The sequence below is a fragment of the Fragaria vesca genome, linkage group LG6 (assembly GCF_000184155.1).
Source record: "Fragaria vesca subsp. vesca linkage group LG6, FraVesHawaii_1.0, whole genome shotgun sequence".
Classification (NCBI taxonomy): Eukaryota; Viridiplantae; Streptophyta; class Magnoliopsida; order Rosales; family Rosaceae; genus Fragaria; species Fragaria vesca.
In genome coordinates, this window is record NC_020496.1 from 7,461,107 (window position 1) to 7,484,895 (window position 23,789).

Consider the following 23,789-nt stretch of genomic DNA (forward strand, 5'->3'; position numbering starts at 1 on the left):
AAACATGCTGATCAAAATATAAATTGTTATGAACGACTAAGTTTGCACCGTATATTTACACGTGGTCCGTATAAAATATTTCCATTTAGGTGCAGAAAAACCTAAATAGAACAAACCACAGAGGATCAGCAACCCTAAAGCGGGACTTTCACATTGACTGACTAACGATTACAGCTCTTTTATTTTTCGCAATAAAAAAAAAAAAAAAAATTACAGCTCTCTCTCTCTCTCAACGACTACGAAATTGTCATCGGTTTGATCACACTGAACCAAACTTACAAGTCTCCTCTCCTCCTTCTCCGATTCACCTTCAAATCCTCTTCGCTATGTTCGCCAAGCGACTCCTACACAAGGCCGTCAACCACCACCACCATTCTCAGGTAACACTTTCCGGCCAACCGATCGCCGCCACCTGTTACTCAACTCCTCACCTCTACTAAAACATTGCTTGATTGATTGCCTAGGGTTTTCATTTCTTAAATCCTTCGTCTTTAAATCAGTTGCGTTCGTCTTTGTGAATTTTGAGCTCAAGCTCTTGGAAACTGGATTTCGAATTCAATTTCGCTATTTTGAAGTTTTGATTGAGTTTTGTGATGGCTGATTTCAGCAGAATATGCAGCAAGGCAGTTTGACGTCAGCAGACTTGGACCTGCGAGTTGCAGTTCACTATGGAATTCCATCTACTTCTTCCATTCTTGCTTTCGACCCCATCCAGCGTCTTCTCGCCATCGGGACACTGTGAGTTCAAATGCATCCCTTTCCTCTTTCCCTATCTTTCGCAATTTACGCAAATCCGATAGGCAGTGTTGCTAATAAGTTGGCTTACTTTATGCTACTGAGCATTGTTGTTCTGCATTTCTTAGCCATGGCTGTTAAGTTTGTGACTGTAAGTAAGTGATTGCGGATTTAGAACTATATTTATGGAAGGATACATAGGTAGTTTTGGTTAACGCAGTTGCATACTTTATTTCAAAGAAGGCAATGCAATACCTCTGTAACTATCAGCTGCATAGGCTACTAGGTCTGCCGTCTGCGTTCCATTTTAACTTTGATGAACAGTGTATATTCTTGCTTGACACAAATCATACACTACATTGTGATATTATTGCTTTGGATGCTATTTTTGATGATAGGGATGGGAGGATTAAAGTAATTGGTGGTGGCGGTATTGAAGGACTTCTTATATCCCCAAAACAGTTGCCTTACAAATACATCGAGGTATGTATTTACACCATTAACTATGAGTCATCTAGTAAATTTTTGGTTTTCGCTTTTCCCCTAGCTTAGTCTTAGTAATACTAGATCTAGAGTATAGCAGGGTCACATTTTCAAGGAATATTCTTGAAAGTTTTGAAACAAGGCTGATACTTTCTCTGTTATGCAAATAAAACAATTGAAATAATTTCCCACACATCGAGGAATTCATTCTGTATTGTCTCATTTTAATACCTGGAGAAAGGTATAATGACCATGCATATGGTGTGTGAATTTTGGATGAACTTTTCCAAGTGGCGGGAATTAGTAAACAAAGTCTCTGCCTTAAGGTTATGTTTATGCACATAATTGAGACACCATTTCCTTTCAGTCTGCAAAGCCTACTTGAATACTCTCTTCTCGATTACTTATTGATTGAGCAGTAAACTAATTTTTACTGTACTTTTGGCAGTTTCTACAAAATCAGGGTTACTTGGTCAGCATCTTAAATGATAATAGCATTCAGGTATTGAATCTTTGTCAACTTTGCAATTTCTGTTTCCCATGCCAAACTTAACATTCATGTTACACATGAGAAACTCTATTAAAGTAGTTATATGTTACGCTTCCTCTTAAAGTTCCTTTTAGCAATTATCAAGACCATTGTCTTTTAACCAACTATTTGGCATAGGCGTTAGTGTTTGTGGTTGAATTTATTATGTTACCGGTTTAACTAAATCTAATATAGAAATGGATGATATTTGATGGCAGCAACCGTTAACTTGACAATTGTAATTGATAATGAAGTGCTAAAAATTTAATAGGAAGTTCTTACTCATGTAACTAATTTCTGTTCAGAAGAGATCAATAACTTCTCAATTCTTGGCAGGTTTGGAATCTTGAGGGCAGATGCCTAGTTTGTTCTCTAGAGTGGGAATCAAATATAACTGCTTTTTCTGTAATCCATGGCTCCAACTTAATGTATTCTACTGCCCAGAACAAATTTTCTTTTCTTTTTTCCATTTTCAGTCTATTTATTCGCTGGGGAAGTGCACTTGATAACCTGTTTAGCATATTACAATTGTCAGGTACGTGGGCGATGAGTATGCTGTATTGGCTGTGGTGAAGTATGATATTGAGGAGGAAAAACTTCTGCAGTTGCCGTATCATATTTCTGCGGATTTGTTAAGCGGTATATCTTATTTTCTTCTCTTTGCGGGTTTTTAACTGAAGAGCATAATTAGACCATAATTGAGCATCTCTTTTAGCTCATATTAGCTTCCTCTGTTATATTAGTTTATCTCATCCTAGAAGAAGCAAACTGAAAGACATGGGCTCTAACCATAAAGGAGGTGTCTCCCCTTGATAAAAAAATGAAATGAAAAATAAATAAAATAAAATGTACATAATAACATATATAAAATGGCTCTATAATGCTTGAGATCATTTTATCAGAAATCTTGTAAATGTGAGCATCAGCTCACTGGAGACTGTTGTAACAATGTTAATGATGATATATAGTTGCTACAAGCAAACTTTGTGCCACTAAATTGTCAGTCTTTCTTTTCATTTTACTAAGATTATCAGGGATCCATATTCAGCTAAATCTCAGGCTATGAATTTTTTTGTTCTCATACCTTGATTTGTCCTTTTTGTTTATCTCTGTTTTGTGGGACAACATATTCTCAAGAGTTTGTAAACATTTGAGTGTCAACATGTTTGAATAAAATTTGTTACTAAGAAAGGGTTGGATTTGGATTTCGAAGTTGTAGGGAATGTCACCCATATCTTAATAGTAAACCATGAGGTGACTTCTTTTTATGGTGACGTCTATCAATATCTGTAGCATAATATTATTGAATGTGTATTGTTATTTGCTTCGGTTATTACTCATCCAAATGTTCTTTGGTATTACACAGAAGCTGCTGAGTTTCCATTTCCTACCGACCAACCGATAGTTGGACTTCTTCCACAGCCTGGTTCATCTGGAAATAGGCAAGATATAGTATATTTGTAGCTTCTCACATTACATATCTCCTTAGAGTGTGAAACAAACATGGCCTCGGTTTTCTCTTTCTGATGTTGCCAGAACAATTATCAATGCAGGAAATTGTTCTTAGATTGAGTTAGTATATGAGCTTCTTCCATAGTAGTATTAACTTGTATCCATGTCTAATTATCGTAGAACCTAATATTGGTTATCAAATGATCTAATAGCACAATTTCTTTTCATAAGACAGATATTTTGAAACCCACAACTACTCTTATCGCTAGTATGCATATTTTGTTTGTCAAGAAGGACAAAACTTCAGAATTACCTATGGTCAAAGAGGATTGCAAATACGTACTTGAGAATTAAGAGAAAAATAAATAATAGTGTTACAGTTTAGACGTGATGTAACATTTGAAGATTTTTTATTTAACTTTTGCTCCCAACGTATATGTGTCAAAGCTTACATCATGTTACTGTAGAATAAAAGAAATAAGGATACGAAATATTATTTATGCATTTTACTGAATGATGAGGGTTTTCTTATTTGCAGAGTACTGATTGCATATCAAAATGGGTTGCTTATACTGTGGGATGTTTCTGAGGCTCAGATTGTCTTTCTTGGAGGTGGTAAGGATCTCCAACTAAAGGACGGAGTTGTTAAGCCTACTGATGAAGTCAATATTGATTCTCCTGAAAATACAATAGAACATGAACTGGGAGAGAAAGAAATAAGTGCTCTTTGTTGGGCGTCATCCAATGGGTCCATTTTGGCTGTGGGATATGTAGATGGAGATATTTTGTTCTGGAACACGTCATCTGCTGCTTCCATTAAGGGTCAGCAAGTATCGTCATCATCTAATAATGTTGTTAAGTTACGGCTATCATCAGCAGAAAGAAGACTGCCTGTCATTGTCTTGCAGTGGTGCACATTAAATAAATCCCATAATGATTGTGATGGACAACTATTTATCTATGGTGGCGATGAAATAGGATCAGATGAAGTTCTGACGGTGCGTCATTTGTTTGTAGTTGTTTTACTTCCCTGTTTTGTTATTTAGTTGCAATTGAATGCAGTTGCTGAATATTTTATGGATTTGTTCCTATATAAATTACTTATCCTCACACTTCTCAACAACATTGCAGCATATGTAGAAATAGTAAAGATACAAGTGAAATTATATCTTGAAACAATAGAATTAACCAATATGCCAGATGGTTTTTGAATAAGAACAATTTCACATTTTGATTTATCTTCTACTATGTGCTCCATATGCAGTTTTTTTTTCCTCGCATATATTTTCAGTTCGGATTCTGGTATTGATTACTTAATTTTGAAATTTATGATAATATCCTGGATGCCTTTGGCATCTGAAATGTTGTCTGTGTTGTCACTTCACTCTTTAGTGAATTGGCGCTTCACTGCTTTGTCTTATCTTTGAAATGTATTGGCATTCAAGATAGGAGCTGACGAGATTTCTACTGTGCAGGTTTTAACTCTTGATTGGTCATCAGGGATGGGGAATTTAAGGTGTGTTGGCCGTACAGACCTTACCCTCACTGGTTCGTTTGCAGACATGATTTTATTAACAAATTCTGCAACAATTGCGGGCAATCATAGAGCTGATGCTTTTGTGTTAACAAACCCTGGGCAATTGCACTTTTATGATGAAACCAGCCTGTCGTCCCTAATATCCCAGCAAGAAAAGAAACCATGTGTCTCTGCTTTGGAGTTTCCAGTGATAATTCCTACTACTAATCCAACCATGACTGCTGCCAAACTTATCAGGACAGCTACTGGGGAGAACTCATTAAAGGATCTATCAGAGGTATGACATTCTTTGAAGTATTCATATTCACATATCTAGCAGACGTGTTCCAATTTTTCATTCATGCTTTTCTCTTTCTACCTCACATGCTTTAATTTATTTCTCTCAGATATTCTCAGCTATGAACCTTGGCTCATTACCAACTTCAGTTGATGGTACGAAATGGCCCTTGACTGGAGGTGTGCCCAGTCAGTTGTCTCTTTCAAAGAATAGTGGTATTGAGAGATTATATCTAGCAGGATATTCAGATGGATCTGTTCGGATATGGAATGCCACATATCCGCTCTTATCTTTTGTCTGTGTTTTAGAAGGCGAGGTAACACCACTCTTAGAAAATTGAATTTACTATTCTTAAATAAAATGGAAAGGAAAGAACATACAACTTCTCTTTTCTATAAAGTTGAAATATTTGATACCAAATTATCTCCATCTAACTGGCAGGTGCAAGGTATAAAAGTGGCTGGTTTAAATTCTCCAGTATCAAGAATGGATTTCTGCATCTTCACTTTGAACTTGGCTGTTGGCAGTGAATCTGGTTTGGTCAGATGTCTTTCACTACTGACTACTACATTTCACTCTTAAATTTTACCATACTGATTGTCTTTGTACCAACCTATAGGTTCGTATTTACAACCTCAAAGGATGTTCAGATGGGATAAAATTCCTCTTTGTAACCGAAACCAAATGTGAAGGTATTTGTCAATGTCCTTGACTTTCTTTGACCAGAACATACTATTAAGCTGATCTTGAAATAGTTTTTCTACAGCTTTTATTTTATTAAGTTAACAAAGGTATAACTTGTATATTAGCCCACAGTTTGTCTCAAGTGAAAGGACCTCAATGCAGAGCTGTTTTCAGTCTTACTAATTCCCGAGTTCAAGCGCTACAGTTTGTCAAGCATGGAGGTAAACTTGCAGTGGGATTTGAATGTGGTCATGTAAGTATCATTTGTTCATAGGTTTGTATACTGTTTGATGTTTCTGAAGGATTCTAAATTTGATATATCCGCCTCAGGTTGCAATGCTGGACACAAGTTCCTTATCCATATTGTTCTTCATAAAAGATGCATCTTTCTCTAGCTCCCCGGTCATTTCAATGACTTGGAAAGAAATTACAAATCCTCAAGGCCTCTTGAAGAGTACCAAACTCTCAGAAACAAAATCACCCGTTCACCCTGCAGAGGAAGTACTGTTCATCTTAACCAAAGATGCAAATATACATTTGATTTGTGGAAACACTGGTAATGTGATCATCCCCCGGCCATGGCAATTGAAAAAGGAAGCGATTGCAATTTCAATGTATGTTATAGGCAAGTACAGACTTCATCTAGGAAAACACAAAACACTTGTTATTATTTTTAGTGATTACATAATTCTGAGTGTTCTATTTTTTTATTTTTTAACTCCAGATGGAAGAATTTCAGCCTCTAAAGTATCTGATACAAATCCGCCGGAAGAGACGTCAAAGGATAATTCAACCAAGAACGAGTCTATGGCAGGCAGTTCTCCAATTCCTATAAATTCACTTGATGTGGACCAGGACAATAATTCAGAAAATGCATACTCTGAAGAAAGATTGTTGAACTCGCTGATTTTGCTTTGCTGTGTGGATTCAGTGCGCTTGTACTCCACGAAATCTGTGATTCAGGTTCTTGTTGTGTTGCCTTTATTCATATTACTTTATTCTTGCTTACTGCTGCTATCTGTATTTTTATAAGCATGCTAAGGCTATATGGTCTTGTTAGGGAAACAATGAACCCATACGAAAGGTGAAACATGCAAGACCTTGCATTTGGGCAGCAACTCTGAAGAATGTTGAAAAAACTTGGGGATTGACTTTACTGTTTCAGACTGGAGAGATTGAAATTAGGTAAACTTTCTCTTTTATACCTTACATCCTTAATCAAGAATTTACAGGATATGCAGCTTTAACTCACTGTAGCAGTGCATCATAATGTTCCAATGTTCATACAGGAGAAATAATTGTGTCCCCTCCTGTTAGGATAGCATATCCACCTAACATAACTGATTGACAATTGATTGATAGTGCTTTTCATTCCAGTCGTTTAATAAAATGTTCATCCCTGTCCATGGGCAGATCTATTCCTGATTTAGAATTGGTGAAAGAAAGCTCCTTGATGTCAATTCTAAGGTGGAATTGTAAGGCAAACATGGATAAGACAATGAGTTTCGATGATGCACATATCACACTGGTAATGTTGTTGTCTTGAAAGTTTAAGATATGTGGGACACTTTATTCTTGATTTATTACTGGTAAATAATGCATGATTGATGCTTATGATTTTGTAGGCAAATGGGTATGAGACAGTATTCATCTCTCTGTTAACTGCTGAAAATGATTTCAGGTACTTTTTTTTCTCATTTCTTTTTATAATATTAGGTTAGCTACTGGTGCAGTGATTGAGATATGAAGTTGAGCATTGGAGATTGGTTTGTGAATTGGGAGTGAAAAAAGATGATTCCTGAAATTTTGTGTTTATAGGATTCCAGAGTCTTTGCCTTGTCTCCATGATGCAGTTCTTGCATCTGCTGCAGATGCGGCCTTAAGTGTGTCTTTGAATCAGAAGAAGAAACAGGTTTTGAGAAAACAAAATTTAGTTATTATGCTTCTATTTTGTGAAGAATTCATTATCTTACATTCCTGACATATCATTTTCACTACAGAGTACTGGCCCAGCGATATTAGGTATTGTCAAAGGCTTGAAAGGAGGAAAAATGGTTCAGAGTGGAGATTCTAGTCATTCTACTGCAACCCCTAAATCCAGGTTTGATCAATTAGAAGGGATGTTCTGGAAGTCCCAACAGTTGGACTTGTTCCCAGGTTTGGATCATCAAGAAACTTTGGAGCTTAATATAGGTCTGGTTCTTTTTACCATCTCCCATATGAGTCTTCACTTTTTTTGGGTCATCCTTTCACTTTAAACCTGAATTCATTCTTTTGGTATAGATGACATTGAAATTGATGAACCTCTACATGTAGCATCTACTTCAACATCCCATGATGTTGATAATAAAAAGAGAGGTATTTTCTTTTGTTACAGATGATTTATTTATTGTATTGTTATTTTTTTTAAAGTATTTATTGTATTGTTATAGTACAACAATAATAACATTTTTGTATTGCAGAAGGGGACTCAGAAAGGGATAGATTATTTCAAGGTGGGACTGGTGATACAAAGCCCAGAGTTAGGACTGCTGAAGAAATTAAAGCTAAATATAGAAAAACTGAGGTAGTTTCAGATGACGATAATAGATTTATATGACAGATAATGAAGTACTCTAAAATTAATTTTCTCTCTCATATGGTTTCAGGATGCTTCTTCGGTGGCTTCTGAAGCAAGGAATAAGCTCATGGAGCGGGGGCAAAAACTTGAGGTAGGTGAACAGATTTGAGAAACTGATGGATTATTCATCTTTCATACGATGGAAAAATGCTGTGATGCTGTCACTTGGGAGTACTGGTGACAGTATATTGGATATGTTTTACTTTATCTCAGTTTTTTCTAGATCCAGTGACAGCAAACCTTCAACAAGCAAATGTTTTGAGTGGCACTTAAACTATCTGGCTTCGTTGTTTCTTTCTTCTAATTCAAAATTTCAATTGTATCAGAAACTCAGCAGGCGCACTGAAGATCTACAGAATGGAGCTGAAGATTTTGCATCAATGACGAAGGAGCTAGTCAAGACACTAGAAGCACGAAAGTGGTGGCATATTTAATTTGTTACACTTTATTTGCTGGCTTCCAGTTTTCATATAGGGGAGTTGCTTGTCCTTTCTGAGAAAAAGTGAGCTAAGACTAAAAACTTATGCAAGGACATCATCCGCAGCTTGTGATCTCTACTCAGAAGATATTCGAAAGGTTCGTGTGCTTACAGTGTATAGAAATGTATTTGTCTTCTCATTTTATGTTGCATTTGTCATTTGATGCAAAGTAATTTATGTGGTGGCAAAGTAGTTTAGGTGGTTGCTCGGCTTCAAACCATTGGGAAGGCACATTTTTTCTGATATGTCCATGATTGTAGAAAAAAAAAAAAAAAAAAAAAAACCCGGTAAATGTGTTCATAAAGCAAAAAATGCGAAGTTAACATTCATCAGTTTCGTTGAGTTTTTACAATTCCACACTGCAATATGTCGAACATACAAATCATATGGCAGCCTTTGCTCTTGTTGCAAAGAAATTACTAGATAACGCAAAGTCGGTCGTGTGCTCGAAAATTAGTCATAAACAGTACAGTGGTCTACGACATATCATGGCCGAAGAGTGTTTCTCGAATTAGCAAGCTTCTTCCCTAGAAGATCCCTCAACTCAATTTCACTAGGGAACCTCTGCTCCTTCAGCTTGGAAAAGATCTACAGTGTGGTAGGGAAACAGAAGGATGAGAATCAAGAGAAATGGAATTTTAAACAGAAACTTGTACTTCAAAACTTCATCAATTCATCATCATCTATGGACTGCAAGAGATCATAGATGATAGAGAAACATACCAATTCACCATTACAATAAACTTCAAAAGCTCCTGTACTTTGAAGAAAGGATTGCAAGAAGTTCCCCAGTAGCCAACTGGTTGCAATACTACCAAATCTATTGGCTTGCAAAGACTGGTACCATGAAGGTGGTGGAACCATCCCCAACCTCTGAAAAATGTGCTCGCCGCCTATAATAGTTCCGATGATTCCTACTTGAACAACTGGTACCAATTTGCTCAACAAGCGTTTTTGAAATGAAGCAGGGTGGTTTGCTAGTATTACAGTGATCCCAGGATATGATGTTGCCAACATGTTTTTCATTGTTATTGCATTTCCTCTGCCACAAATTATACATAGCAAAGGATTGTGATGAGAACACATTTGACATTACTAATTACAATTCATCAAAAATTTGAGTTGAGCAAAAAAACAAAACAATTCAAAACCTGTAAGAACAAGATGTGCAAAAATCAATGTTAATGGTGCTTCCTATGACAGTTTCTCCAATGGCGTCATTGGATTTCTGCAGTGGAACAAACGAATTACGATCAGAATATTCAGCATATATGAGATGATGCAATGTATGCATGCACATAAACATTGGAAATGATGGGGTTTGAGAGAGACCTGAACTGGGAATTTAAGCGGCTCTTGGAGAATCTGTTGCTCTTCGGTTTGGGGATCAGGGTCTGGTGGTTCATCAGGATCAGCAATCTGGTGATAATGATACTGGGTAGGTTTGGGAGGTCTAGGTTGGAAAAGGGTGAAAATGTCTCTGCAGAACAGAAAGATTGGTAACACAACTAGAACTATATGAGCTCGATCCATCAAAAAGAGAGAGTAATAGAGACACCCAGAATACAAAACAGAGTGATTGTCTTTCTGTTTCAGGCTATTGCCAAGGCATATGATTTACTTGCTCATTGAAGATTTGCTGATTAGTAGGATCTTCTTTTTCCTTGGGAATTACTGTGCCAAATGCCAATCATCCAACCCTCAAACACTTGGTTAATCTGCTTGGATTATATATTTGGTATAGTTTGTTTGGAACTTTGGATCATATTACACATGTAAACATCACATATACCTACTTGTGACACCACAAACACTTGAAAGCAGTACGACTAAGATTTGTTTATTTTACTTAAACACGCACCTTTAAATTTATAATATACAACTAAGATTAAAAGCCATACAAATCTGAACATATGAAGCTACAAACACATACCCTTAAATTACAACTTCATATGCTTTTTATGTTCCTCCCACCAACCTAGGGGACATGATATTCATCTTTATAAGTGATTTGATGTGAGATTTCCTACAGAACACATAACACATAGACTTGAATTATCCGCCTAACTTCCATACTTAAGAGTTCAGGATTTGCAAGCTATCTTCCTATTTTAGTTAATAGTCTCGTTTGTGTGTTAGATTTGTGTTTCCTATTTCTGTTAATAGTCTCAAGTCTCTTTCTTATTGTCCTCACGCCAAAATATGATGCAAGGCATCCAAACTACTAGTTCTAACTTAGAGGATTTTGCATGTTTGCATTTTACCTTCATCTTCTCTTTTCATTTGTTAGGTCCTCATGAGGATTTTGCAGCAAATGTGAAACCAAACCTCCAAAACACAACACATAGAGCGGTAAAACAGTGAAAAGTAAAAAGTAAAAAGTAAAAACATCCCAAAATACAGTAATTGGATGGCATGTTAAAAAGGTAAAAGGTCAAGCATGAAATTCTCATATTTGGAGAATCTATGAAGATTAAAATGACCAGGTTGACCTTGGAACAAGTCCTATGGTCCAATTTGAACACGCAAGTCCAGACTAAGCTGACCTTCCCCTTTAACCGTTTTCTGCGTTCTTAAACCTCCTCCGTCATCACCACAACAACCAAAACATCAGAGTCCATATTCAACCTCCAAAACTCAGAAACACAAAAAACCATTATAATAATACATCTCTGTGTTTCCTAGTTGGCTAGTCTCATTGAATATATATATTCCAATCTTAAATCGCAGATATTTTTGTGTTCCAAAGTTTTCAACTTTCTTTCTGTCTTTGCTTCAGCTTCAGGCATTCTCTCTCTTAAAGCCTGAGGGAGACCCAGAACCCAAAACCCTTGTGCTTCTGCTTCTGCTCCATCTGGGTCTCTCCAATGGCGAGTTGGGTCCTCTCACAATGCGGCCTTAGACCTCTCCCCCATGTTTCAACGATACCCAGAACCAGAATCGCCGCAAAACCAATAAAGCTTCCGGCTTTGACGAAGAACAATATCACAGATCTCGGGTTCGGGTTCGGGTCGACCCGGATTTCCAGCGGGAGGTTTGGAAGCTGGGGCGTGAAGGTGAGTGCCCCATTGAGAGTTGCTTCTACAGAAGATGAGGAGGAGAGAATGAGAATCAATGGAGATGAAGAGGAGATTGAATTCGATCCGGGTTCACCTCCACCGTTCAAGTTGGCTGATGTTAGGGCGGCAATCCCTAAGCATTGTTGGGTTAAGGACCCGTGGAGATCAATGAGCTATGTGGTTAGGGATGTGGTGGTGGTTTTTGGGTTGGCTTTTGCTGCGGTTTGTATAAACAAGTGGTATGTTTGGCCTCTGTATTGGGTTGCTCAGGGGACTATGTTTTGGGCACTCTTTGTTCTTGGTCATGATTGGTAAATCACTCATAGCCTTCCTCTTATTTTTGATTGTTGTTTTGATGTTTGAATGTTTTTATGTGAATTTGTGTGTGATGGTGTTGATTTGTTTGTTTGGTTTTGGATTGTGTAGTGGACATGGAAGCTTTTCAAACAATCAGAAGATGAATAGTGTGGTTGGACATCTATTGCATTCTTCGATTCTTGTACCCTATCATGGATGGTATGTTAGTGATGATTGAGATACTATTCACAATGGGATGCATTGTCCATTATGAGTATTGGTTTCATATGTTTTGATCATACAGTTTGTTCTTGTTTATATTAGAATTAGCATTAGATGGACTAAAAGTGTGAAATGATGATTGGATTGTTTAGGAGAATTAGCCACAGGACTCACCATCAAAACCATGGACATGTTGAGAATGATGAATCATGGCACCCGGTTGGTCTTTTTTCTAGTTTTTTTTTTCTTCTAAATCTTGAGGCATCCTGGGTTTGTTTATATCTGAAGATGATAAATATTGTTGCAGTTGTCCGAGAGAATTTACAGAACTTTGGATAAAACAACACAAATGTTGCGGTTCAGTTTGCCTTTTCCCTTGCTAGCATACCCTTTTTACCTTGTAAGTTTGAAGTGCTTGAATGTTAATCCGTCCCAGAGAATTCATGGAATTTGCAGCTGATTATTATTGGTCTTCTGCAGTGGAATAGAAGTCCAGGAAAGACTGGTTCTCATTTTGAGCCAAGCAGCGACCTTTTTGTCCCCAGTGAGAAGAAAGATGTGATCACTTCAACTGTATGTTGGACCGCCATGTCTGCTTTGCTTGTGGGGTTATCATTTGTGATTGGTCCGATTCAAATGCTTAAGCTCTATGGCATTCCCTACTGGGTAAATTCTACATCTTCAATTTCAAGTAGATCGCTTTCACTAATCCAATAAAAAATATGTTTGATTCCCTTACGGAGTAAATTCTACATCTTTAATTTCATATTGATCTCCATTCTACTCCACAAGCAGGATTGCTTTACTAATCTAATCAAATAAGATGCGTTTGATTCTGGGTAATGTTAGGTGTTTGTCATGTACTAATCCAATCAAAGAAAATCTAACTTTGGTTTTGCTTTACTGTTAGGTGTTTGTCATGTGGTTGGATTTAGTTACTTACTTGCACCATCATGGTCACGAAGACAAACTACCTTGGTATCGCGGAAAGGTACGAAACTGTTGAAAGGTGCATCCATGATAGGGATTGCTTTCCTTATCATACCACAACAAGGAAAAAATATCTGTCGCTACATATTATCTTGTCTTGTTTAAGCTTGTTAGGCCTAAAGCTTGTCATTATAGCTATTTCAAAGTTTCAAGATAATGAAATTTCCTCATAATGTTTTGGTAGGAATGGAGTTATCTGAGGGGAGGGCTCACAACACTTGATCGTGACTATGGGTTGATCAATAACATCCATCACGATATTGGAACCCATGTGGTCCATCATCTTTTTCCTCAAATCCCTCACTACCATCTAGTTGAAGCAGTAAGTACGAACTTGAATTCAATTCAAAAAACTAATACACTTATACCTGCAGTTTTGTTGATGCTTTTGTTCTTGAACTTGTAGACAGAGGCAGCTAAGCCAGTGTTTGGGAAATATTACAGAGAGCCGAAGAAATCAGGACCTCTACCATTTCACCTACTTGGAAATTTTATAACGAGCTTGAAAAAAGACCATTATGTCAGTGACTCTGGGGATGTTGTGTACTACCAAACTGACCCCAAGCTTAGTTCAAAGTAAAGCTTCAATATTTAGTCAAGTAGATCACATGAACAATTTCAAGTTTTTAGCCTCGCATAGTCAGATTGCTTGCTTTCTTCTTGTTGCAGTGGAGAATCCATGGCGGAGAAGAGCAATTTCGGATAGCACCTGTTGTCATTATAAGTCAAAATAGGAATGTAGCGTTCGATTCATTACGGAGAGGAATTACTCTCCAGCTATAATGCATTGTAAAACATACATTCAAGAAGATTAAATGGAAAAATAATTGAAACTAAGAGCAGTTTTCCCTTCTTCTTTTTTTAAAGAAAAGCAGTTCAATGTACAAAGGATTCTGATAGTGAAAATGGGCGTGTGTTTCTTATGATTTCTGGAAATCTTGTGTTGAAGAGGGAGGGAAACATGAAAATGATTAATCATGTAATACCTCTAGTTTGATAGAGTCAAATGAAAACAAACAAAAACAGAAGAACCCATCTATGTCATCTCGTCTGTTAAACATAACACGAATGACAACTCCACCCTTTTAGCTGCCGACAGTGGCCGAGTCATTTTCTCATATTCTTAGGTTTGGAGTTGTCACCCTCCTATAAGAATTGTATCATGAAGTTATAGATCTGGATTATCTGTTTGTATTTAAGTTGTTTAGATATTTTATAATTATTAGATGAAGTAAAGATGACATAAGGATGACATGGTAATCTTAGATTATACTCGATCCAATAATTATAAGTCATCCAAGCAACATAAATTCAAGTAAAGAAGTTAAATTCAACTTTTTAACAGTTTTTGAGTCTATGATTTGGAGTTTCTTTTTCAGCGTACTAGTTAGTACTTTGTAGAAGTGTTAATTGAAGAAAAACCTTAAGGATGTAGGCTACCGTTGGATTGTCGGACCAACAAAGTTGTCCGGCATCCACTATGGTTTCAAATGAGTCAAGATAATTGGACTATAGTACTACACAACTAGGTCGAACGACCTGATACAAGACTATCAAGTGTTTTCACCTTCATATGAAGTACATCTCATGTGTTTTTACTTAGAATTTCAACAAGTAAATTCGTTTTTTTTTTCTGTGAATGTTTTTTTTTTTTTGAGAGGAATCTGTGAATGTATTTAACTTACATCAACGTAGTGAGTTAAATGATACATTTATTTGTGCACGCAACACTAGCATCTTCAATTTTCTTCCATTGCCAATTTTAACATTTCTTGAAAAGTTGGTACTTGAAGGGTATCTATCACATCTCATTCAAACTTGCAATAAAAACGAAAAAAATTCAAGGTAGCAGATACATAAAACACTCTCCAAACATGACCTTGATTTTTAAGTTTTAACTAACAGTATCAAACTCATCCATCACAATGCAAAATTGACCTTTCCACTTAACATTTCCTTTAATAAACAGATGGAATCATTAACGTATAAAATCATATTAAACTTATATTATTGTTAAACGAATCTAAACTAAAACCAATCCGTATTAACAAGTCTAGTCAACATCAATTCAAGAACTGAATTAATTAACTAAAATATGACATGCATCCCTTCAACTCCAACTCCAACTCCAACCGGTTCAGTCAGTCAGCAATGTCGGTCGGAATCCGAGTTCGTAGTACTGTACATTCATTCCTTGTACACATCAGTAGTTAGTCAACAACTCCGGTATCCCACACGTAATTACCGAAATGCCCATCACCAAGTTTGCCCCACGCTTTTCAAAAGTTTTCCATTTTTCGCTACCAAGGCCAAAAATGGCAAACACAATTAATTGCCTTCCCAAAACCACACGTTCCAAAAGCGCCCCAAGAACGCGTATCTCCACGCACACACACAGACACCCACATTTCCTTCAAGTTTCCAATGTGAACCCAACGACCAAACAATTCAACTTTTCCTCCCACAAAGTCTTAGAAAAGCCATTAAAACCTTTCTCTTGCTCTCACTTTTCTCGTAACCCTTCCCTTCTCTGTTTCACCGTCACAATTCACAAACAATAATGACTGAGAATTCAAGCTGTTTCAATGGCATCCTACGCCGGCTTCTATGCACCGGTAACGTTCCGACTCATCCATCATTAGATTACATTTCAGACTCAAACCCAACCCAACTCACTAAACCACCCAAAACTCCAAACCATGAACCCAAGTTCCAAGCTTTACCTTCTCCTTCGGCTAATGTAACACCCGGAATAGTAGCCAGGCTAATGGGGCTGGATTCTCTGCCGGAGTCCAACTGGGTGAGAGCCCCGGATTCTGTTACTAGAAGCAAGTCGGTGAGCTTTGCAGATTACTTGATGGATTTCGATATAGCTCCGGCGAATCAGCACCGCCGTGTCCGGACCTCCGTCTCTTTTAGGGAGGTTCCGGCGGTGCTGAGTCAGGAGGAGGGGAAGGAGTTTCTGGTGGTGTATTTGGATAGTGTGGATAAGGAAAAGGAGTTTGGGGTTAAAGTGAAGAAAACAGAGGAGGTGAGGATTAAAGTGAAGAAAACAGAGGAGGTGAAACAGGGGAAGGAACAGAGGAGTAAGAAGAAAGAGAGTAGTGAGGTGATTAAGAAGAAGAATGAAGAGAAAGTGGTGAAGAAAAATAGCAAGAAGGTTTCCAAGTTGAAAGATGTGCCTAGAAGGGAATGTGATGCTCAATCTTCGAGGGTTAATCGTGATTCCAAAGGAGATGAGGTAAAGAAGGTCGTGAGCAAAAATGGTGGTGCTAATTTAAGAGAAGGTAGTGGGGAGCGTAGTCCACTGAAGAAAACGACGACTCCGAAGAAGAAGAAAGTGGTGGTAGAACCAAAGTTCAAGAAGGGAAATCATCAAAATGCAGCTAAGAAAAGAGAGGCAGTGGATAATAGTTCCTGCTCGGAGAATTCAAGCCCTGTTTCTGTTTTTGATATTGATGACATTTTGATCCAACATGAAACTTGGTTATCAGGTTAGTTAATTATCTTTTTCTTTTTTTTTAGAAAAAGGTTAGTTAATTATCTTAGCTATATTGGTTTGTTTAAATTTATGTGAAAATTTCTATGACCAATTCTAAATTTGAGTTTGTGTTGTTTCTTGTAGAATATTCTAGTCCCAAGGATTTGAAATCCCAGATGAAATCCCCACCAAGAGTTTCGTACAATGAAGACCCTGAATTGAGAGCAGTCAGATTCAAAGATATGGAGCCAGTTAAGAACGAGGACAGTGAAGATTACACTGAGCTTATGGCAAGCAAAATCTTCAAAATGACAGAAGAGGAATTGAAAGAGTCAGATTGGGTATCAAATAATGTGGTCGAGTATGAAAGATTCGAAGAAATCTGTGTGGAAGTCGAGGGGCTGATCCTAGATGTGCTAGTGAACCAGGCCATTGATGATCTTGTGCAGCTTAATTTCTTAAGCTTGAAGAAGAAGAAGCTGTCTGAAATTTGTATATAAATAGTAGAGACTTGATGTTAGTGTAATAGTACTTCTTCAAGGTTTCGATCTCTGTAACTTTGAAATCCTTGAAATTTTAGCAATTTTGGTGTGAAAGGAGTTTGGACTAGGCTTGCTAGTATGGCCTGCAGCAAGCGGCAACTGGAAAATTTAATTGCTTGTCCCCTAATCCTAGAAAAATAGACATTTTAGGGAAGGGGGCAGATCTTTCTGTGAAATTGAAGCGGTCTAATCTAACTTGATGTTGATGGTATCATAATTGAAATTTTGAATTCTCAGCTAATTCTATAGTATCTCATTATTTTATTTTTTCTTTGCATAGAAAGATAATCCATGTACTTGCTGAATTAATATGGTTTGCAATTTGAAACAAATTCAACAAAATTCCACAAACCAATCAACGGAGGATCAAAATATCTTGGGGTTTTAGGGTTGGTTTGAAGTGTGAAGTTGTAAGATTTTAGTAGAAAACATGCATAAGCTAAGATAGCATTTCGAAATCCCAAGCTAATTAAACAAAAATTTGACGTGTCCAACACAATTTGGTCTAACAACATAATATTAGTTGTGTGTCATTTGAGTTATTTATCTGATAAAATATTTTGAAGTATTAGGATTGGATTGGAAGGCATAAGCTCAATTTCTTGTTTAAAATGTGAAATTGGGGTGGTTCCGCCAAGATGTGTTATTTAAAACACATATCAAGTTCTAGTGATGATAGCATTTCATTCATAAATCATAATGAAAGCCGCTCTAGGTGTTTAATCATTTCTAAGAAGAAGCCATCAACATACAAACCAACCACACATTACTTAGAAAGCAAATTTAGTTTACAAAAATTTTGAAATCCTTTGGCATTATTGTAAACACCCCCTAATATAGATCGGTAGGTGGAGATTATATTCCTAAAAATATCAGGAGTCATCATAGGAATATTACAACACACCCAATTGCACTATTATTTTGCCCAGTGGTATGATATGAGCTGAGAAAGCACAAAGCTTTCTGGTATGTGCCTCTGAGATGTAATGGACTAATCGGAAATTGAAGCCAGCTGGGAGTCACCAATTTGCCAAAAGCTTTTGGGGCAATTAGGGGTGGACTTTTAGACACCGAAAAAACCGAAACCGGTTAAAACCGCACCGAACCGACACCGAGTAACCGAAACCGAATGAAACCGAGGCAATCGGTTCCACAAAACCGCACAAACCGAGTAGTGCGGTGTCGGTTTGCGGTTCTGTGCATCTTAAAAACCGAATAAACCGAACCGAACCGACATATATTCATTTAATTAATTATTAATACGTAATTCTATATTACGTGTCATATTCTTATTGGTTATGAGTTACAAATAATAGAGTTTCACACACATGATTATGTTTTTAAGTGTTTATGTCTAACATAATTTCCTCTCATGTAGTCTTCCCATTTGCAATATATAAATGTTGGAGGCTTCAAATGAATTATGTATAAACTTTAGTTTTTTTTCTTCTTTCAATTACTTGTTTGAACCCATTAGAGTAACTTATTTAAAGTGTTAATAGTTTACAACTTTGATATTTTTAGTTTTTATATTATTTGGTTAAATGTGAAAAATATTACGAATAGTAGGTTTTGTAATAGAAACCGCACCGAAACCGAACCGATGTTCGGTTAACTGACAAGAGCGGTTTTTTACATATTTTTATCGGTTTCGATTCTAGGAAATAGAAAACCGAAAGTTCGGTTTCGGTTTTCGGTTAGTGCCTAAAAACCGAACCGTTGGGACTGAGTCCACCCCTAGGGGCAACTACACATGCAGAAGTTCCGTAGCGACACGAAGATTGCCCAGCATGTCTTCAACGAAATGACACCATGCATAACTAGGTTAGAATGAGACCCTACTTATGTCACAATATATGTTAGTTCATGTTACATCGGTTTCATTCCAATGGTGTAAAACTGAGTGTGGATTTCCAAGAAGAAGATAACAGATCCACCAAAAGAGTGAGTAAATGAAAGAGACAAAGGAGAAGAAGGAAGAAAACGAACATACATCGGAATGGAAACCTAGAATTATGGCTATTCATCAACCACATTTCTAAACCCAAAGGCATGGGAACTTGGAAACTACAGGGAACTGGAAATTTATCATTCAATTGCTTAGTTGCCACAGAGTGCGGTCAGTAAATCTATATGGGGAAAAATTATGAAAGACAGCACTCACAGCAGATACAGATCGATCTCTTCATGATTGTTACTGAGAAATTGGGATATTCCATCAATGATATATTCCTACCTCACTTAATATACAACGGTGTAGCAGTTAATTTTTGAGGAGTATATATGATGCTGTATAGTATTGTAGAAACAAAAACGTAAGCTTTGCAGTTGCCATTATATATGTATTTTTAAGTAATGGGAAATAATTGTACATGTACTTTTTACATGGCTAATAGTTCATTCTCTTCGAACAAATTGGGTTGTTCAACTACAAACCCAGTCACCCAGATGGCTGATCATCTTCTACGTACTAGACCATAAACCCATGTAAAATCTGGCTGGATTGAAAGCCCATTTTGAGCTATGAGGTAATGAGGGTGGTGAACAATTAGCTGTTGTGGCAGTAGTAATAAGTAGTACAAGTACTAGCTAGGGTTTTCCTCATTATTTCTATCAAAGTTCCCATATTGGTTTTGAGCTTTTGATCGCTACTATTTGGCGCCACTACAAAACTGTGGAGGAGAACTAGGCATATGTACCCAATTAGAGGTTTCTGCCAGCTGCTGCTGTTTTTGCCACAAAGTTTGCATCATGGAGTGTGTTGGATAAATAGTAATAGGGCTCTTTGAAATGTTGATGGCACGGTAAGTGCACAAGAGGTATTTGGTTTTAGTGGTCTTAAGGCATCGCAAAAGTTGGAGCCTTTTATCTTCTTTCCTTGTGAGCATAGGAATCCTGTCTCTAGAGTAATCTAACATCAATACCTGGGCCGAACCAGCAGCATATATATAGGATGAAACCTTTCTCTGCTTGACCACAGTCATCACCTTGTGGACAGAACCCATTCTTGAATTCCAAGCAAGGGGAACAGCTGTTCGTACTTTGTTAGGATTCTGTTAATCATGTTCTGTTACTTTAATTTAGCATTCTTTAGCTAGACTTAATCGACACGAGTGAGTAAGATCTATATAGTTCATTAGTGCTTCTGGTAATCTACCAAATGCATAACTATATAGCTGCAGCTAGGACTCTCTTTGTATCATTCATTCATCATATAGTACGGAACCACTTCTTCATGATTTTCTTTCTTTTCCTTCAAGACATATACAAAGCTTTCGTAGTTGTGGCTGAGCAAATCTCTTCTTCCGGATTCGCCTTCCTGAACGAAAGCTCATGGTTTTTTTCTTTTCTTTTTGGGAAGTAACAGATACTTCTGTTTACGTACAATAGGAACTCTGGGATCTTCCGTTTATCCAAATAGTACTCAACCAGTGCTTGTCAAAAAAATAGTACTCAACCATGAAGGTGAGAGAAGGAATGAAAGGTCTGCATAGTTGCTCACACTCCTACCACACTTGACGAGTTTGAATTCTCGTACGAAACAGTAGTGTCAAGTGTAGTACTCATTAGACTGATCCATAAGTGCGTTTATTCCCCTTCACTTCTTCTCAGGACATCACCTTTGCGTCTGAGTCAGTCTTTCAATGGCTTCAGGATCGATATGTATGCCGCACCTCATGAGCCCGCTATGAACATATAATAAGGTGAAGTCAGCCAGACCATTCAAAAAAACTTGTCGTGATGAGTTATTTTCTGAGATTTTCAGAACCCATCATTATCCAACCCATAAACTTAGAAAAGTTCCTTGATTTCTATTCATTTTCGTTCCCACTTATACATACGATCAAATAAATTAATCAGAATAAATTTCTTATGTAAAGATTCGATCTCTATTATCAAACTTGTGTATTTCCCAAAATCCTTACAGAAATCAGATCTGTAATGTGGACTTTTGTTTGTCTTTTCGAAGGAATGTCATGACTTATAAACAAGCTTACAAAGTAGCATGCGTAGCACAAGAAGGAAGAGAGCTGCACATGAACATTTATATAATGAACAAGTTCCTAAAGAACAATACTTTGACGAATATTATTGCCATAGTTGAAGAACAAATCCGTCAAAAAAAAACTAGTGTCACGTAGTTGTACCAATATTTATATTATGGTGACCCCAACAAGGCAGTTACGTTCCCATTCCCTTGACCAAATGTGGCAATGGAGAAATTTTTGAATGGACAATGTGTAATATGACGGGTCCTACATTCCAATCAAATATTGACACATATATTTATTACAACTAAAATATAAACAAATGTTTTTTTATTTTTTGTGAAATGACCTTCATGGGTCTTTGTTGAGTTTGGACTAGAGTTTAGGGTTTAGTGTTTGGGGTTAGGGTTCAGGGTTTAGAGTTAGGGTTTAGGGTTTAAAAAGCAACAACAAACCCAAAATTGTCTTTGACAAAATAGCTGATATAATTTTTTCTTAATAAAATCCATGTGTCAATATTTGATTGGAATGTAGGACCACGTCATACTATCACATGGTCCTCCCGTAATGTTGAAAAATTTCTCGTAGCAATGTATGTATAACGTTAATTATAAATCTCCTTCTAGATTTGTCGTTTAAAAGTCCACTATAGTTGATATGAACTAGGAATAACAGTGTTTTTTCATTTTTGGTATTTCGAATTTGAAAAAAAAAATATGATTACATGCAACAATTAATTAGTAGTGTAATTAAGCCTAAGGTCTGATTTTTAAAAAAAAAAATAAAGGTTGGTGCGACTACCCTCAAGCTTTGATTAATGAAACTGTTGAATACAAATGGAAACATTGAGCCTAAATCCCTGATTATAAAGACTTGGAATAATATTAGAGGCCTCTACAATACATATGTACTCAGATATGCACCAATTAACAAAGAATAATGCTTTACTGGCGAACCTGTTAGCCTAAAGTCTGAATTGAAAGAAGAATATTGTATATAGACCGTAATAAGGGTCGTAGAGATGAGTTTTTTTTTTTTTTTTCTTTGATACATGGTCGTAGAGAGAAGTTTTTTTTTGAAAAGAGGTTGTAGAGAGAAGTTGTTGAACTAATTTTCTATTAGATGGAGAGAGCAGTAGGTCAAAGCTTGGAAATTTGCAGGCAAAATGGTGGACATTCCTTTTTATACGAATAACTGGAAGGAGTGAGTCGCAAGAGAAAAGACTTTGCAGAGACCACATGGCTTGGAGATTAGGAAACTTGACACCATACAATTAAATACATGATTCCATCAAATATGACTAATTAATCTATCTATGAGCAAGTTTCTCTTCTCATGACGTAAGATATTATATATATAGGATTTTTCTCAGCTGCGGACATCCGCATCAATAGTTTTGGTGTGAATTTCTATTTTTGCACCACTTTTCGATCAAATTTCCTCATCTCTATCGTCTACTATCTAGATAATATTGTGTAGATCATCTCTGCAAAATTTCAGCCAATTTGGTAATCGTTAAGACCCTCAAACTCGAAAAAAAAATGAACGGACTGAATTCTGTCCGGTTTATGTTTATACCAAAAAAACACAATTTTTAGGGCCTTAACGATTACCAAATTGGCTGAAATTTTACAGAGATAATCTACACAATATTATCTAGATATTAGACGGTGGAGATGAGGAAATTCGATCGAAAAGTGGTGCAAAAATGGAAATCCGCACCAAAACCATTGGTGCGGACGTCCGCAGCTGAGAAGGGCTGTGTATATATATATACAGTGACGTCCGCACCAAAGTTTTTGATGCGGATTTCCATTTTTTGCACCACTTCCCGATCGAATTTTCTCAAACTTCCTTCTAGACATATCTAGATCATCTTGTGTAGATCATCTCTGCAAAATTTCAGCCAATTTGGTGATCGTTAAGGCCCTCAAACTTTCGTTTTTCTATTATATACCTGAACCGGACAAAATACAGGCCGTCGATTTGTTTTTCGATTTTGAGGGCCTTAACGATCACCAAATTGGCTGAAATTTTGCAGAGATGATCTACACAATATTATCTAGATACTAGACGGTGGAGATGAGGAAATTCGATAGGAAAGTGGTGCAAAAATGGAAATCCGCACCAAAAAATCGGTGCGGATGTCCGCAGCTGAGATAATCTCTATATATATACAGTTCCATTCTAGAGTAGTGTCCCGCTTTGAAAGTAAAGCGTGGACCTCCTTATTTCGCTCACTTTCAGGTTGCATTTCCACATCTCAATCATACAATGTCTATAACAAAGTGTGGAAATACGACCTAAAAGTGAGCGAAATAAGGATGTCCACAGTTTAATTTCAAAGCGGGACACTGCTCCGGAAAGGAACATATATATATATATATATATATATATATATATATATTATACA

At 36.9% G+C, this 23,789-nt stretch overlaps 4 protein-coding genes across 4 annotated transcripts; 3 read left to right on the forward strand and 1 right to left on the reverse strand.

Moving 5' to 3' along the window:
• Nucleotides 1-326: 326 nt before the first annotated feature.
• Nucleotides 327-9,102, forward strand: LOC101312178. The gene is made up of 24 exons (XM_004305077.1): nucleotides 327-380; nucleotides 608-738; nucleotides 1,134-1,218; nucleotides 1,667-1,720; nucleotides 2,084-2,175; nucleotides 2,283-2,386; nucleotides 3,114-3,189; nucleotides 3,738-4,197; nucleotides 4,675-5,013; nucleotides 5,123-5,329; nucleotides 5,455-5,553; nucleotides 5,633-5,705; nucleotides 5,823-5,950; nucleotides 6,028-6,322; nucleotides 6,422-6,660; nucleotides 6,758-6,882; nucleotides 7,111-7,225; nucleotides 7,323-7,378; nucleotides 7,516-7,609; nucleotides 7,698-7,890; nucleotides 7,981-8,055; nucleotides 8,160-8,263; nucleotides 8,346-8,408; nucleotides 8,644-9,102. The coding sequence occupies exons 1-24, from the start codon at nucleotides 327-329 to the stop codon at nucleotides 8,749-8,751; spliced, it is 3,369 nt and encodes a 1,122-aa protein (XP_004305125.1). The 3' UTR covers nucleotides 8,752-9,102.
• LOC101301020 (selT-like protein-like) lies at nucleotides 9,092-10,654 on the reverse strand. Its single transcript, XM_004302558.1, has 4 exons — nucleotides 10,129-10,654; nucleotides 9,948-10,024; nucleotides 9,520-9,838; nucleotides 9,092-9,384 (listed from the first exon to the last, which is right to left on the reverse strand). Exons 1-4 carry the CDS (start codon nucleotides 10,327-10,329, stop codon nucleotides 9,283-9,285), a joined length of 699 nt encoding a protein of 232 aa, XP_004302606.1. The 5' UTR covers nucleotides 10,330-10,654; the 3' UTR covers nucleotides 9,092-9,282.
• Nucleotides 10,655-11,396: 742 nt separating this feature from the next.
• On the forward strand, nucleotides 11,397-14,290 carry LOC101312263 (omega-3 fatty acid desaturase, chloroplastic-like). The gene is made up of 9 exons (XM_004302511.1): nucleotides 11,397-12,166; nucleotides 12,282-12,371; nucleotides 12,527-12,593; nucleotides 12,682-12,774; nucleotides 12,855-13,040; nucleotides 13,285-13,365; nucleotides 13,549-13,686; nucleotides 13,771-13,940; nucleotides 14,034-14,290. Exons 1-9 carry the CDS (start codon nucleotides 11,664-11,666, stop codon nucleotides 14,068-14,070), a joined length of 1,365 nt encoding a protein of 454 aa, XP_004302559.1. The 5' UTR covers nucleotides 11,397-11,663; the 3' UTR covers nucleotides 14,071-14,290.
• A 1,574-nt stretch (nucleotides 14,291-15,864) lies between these two features.
• LOC101291842 lies at nucleotides 15,865-17,628 on the forward strand. Its single transcript, XM_004302526.1, has 2 exons — nucleotides 15,865-16,858; nucleotides 16,990-17,628. Exons 1-2 carry the CDS (start codon nucleotides 15,925-15,927, stop codon nucleotides 17,343-17,345), a joined length of 1,290 nt encoding a protein of 429 aa, XP_004302574.1. The 5' UTR covers nucleotides 15,865-15,924; the 3' UTR covers nucleotides 17,346-17,628.
• Nucleotides 17,629-23,789: the final 6,161 nt, after the last annotated feature.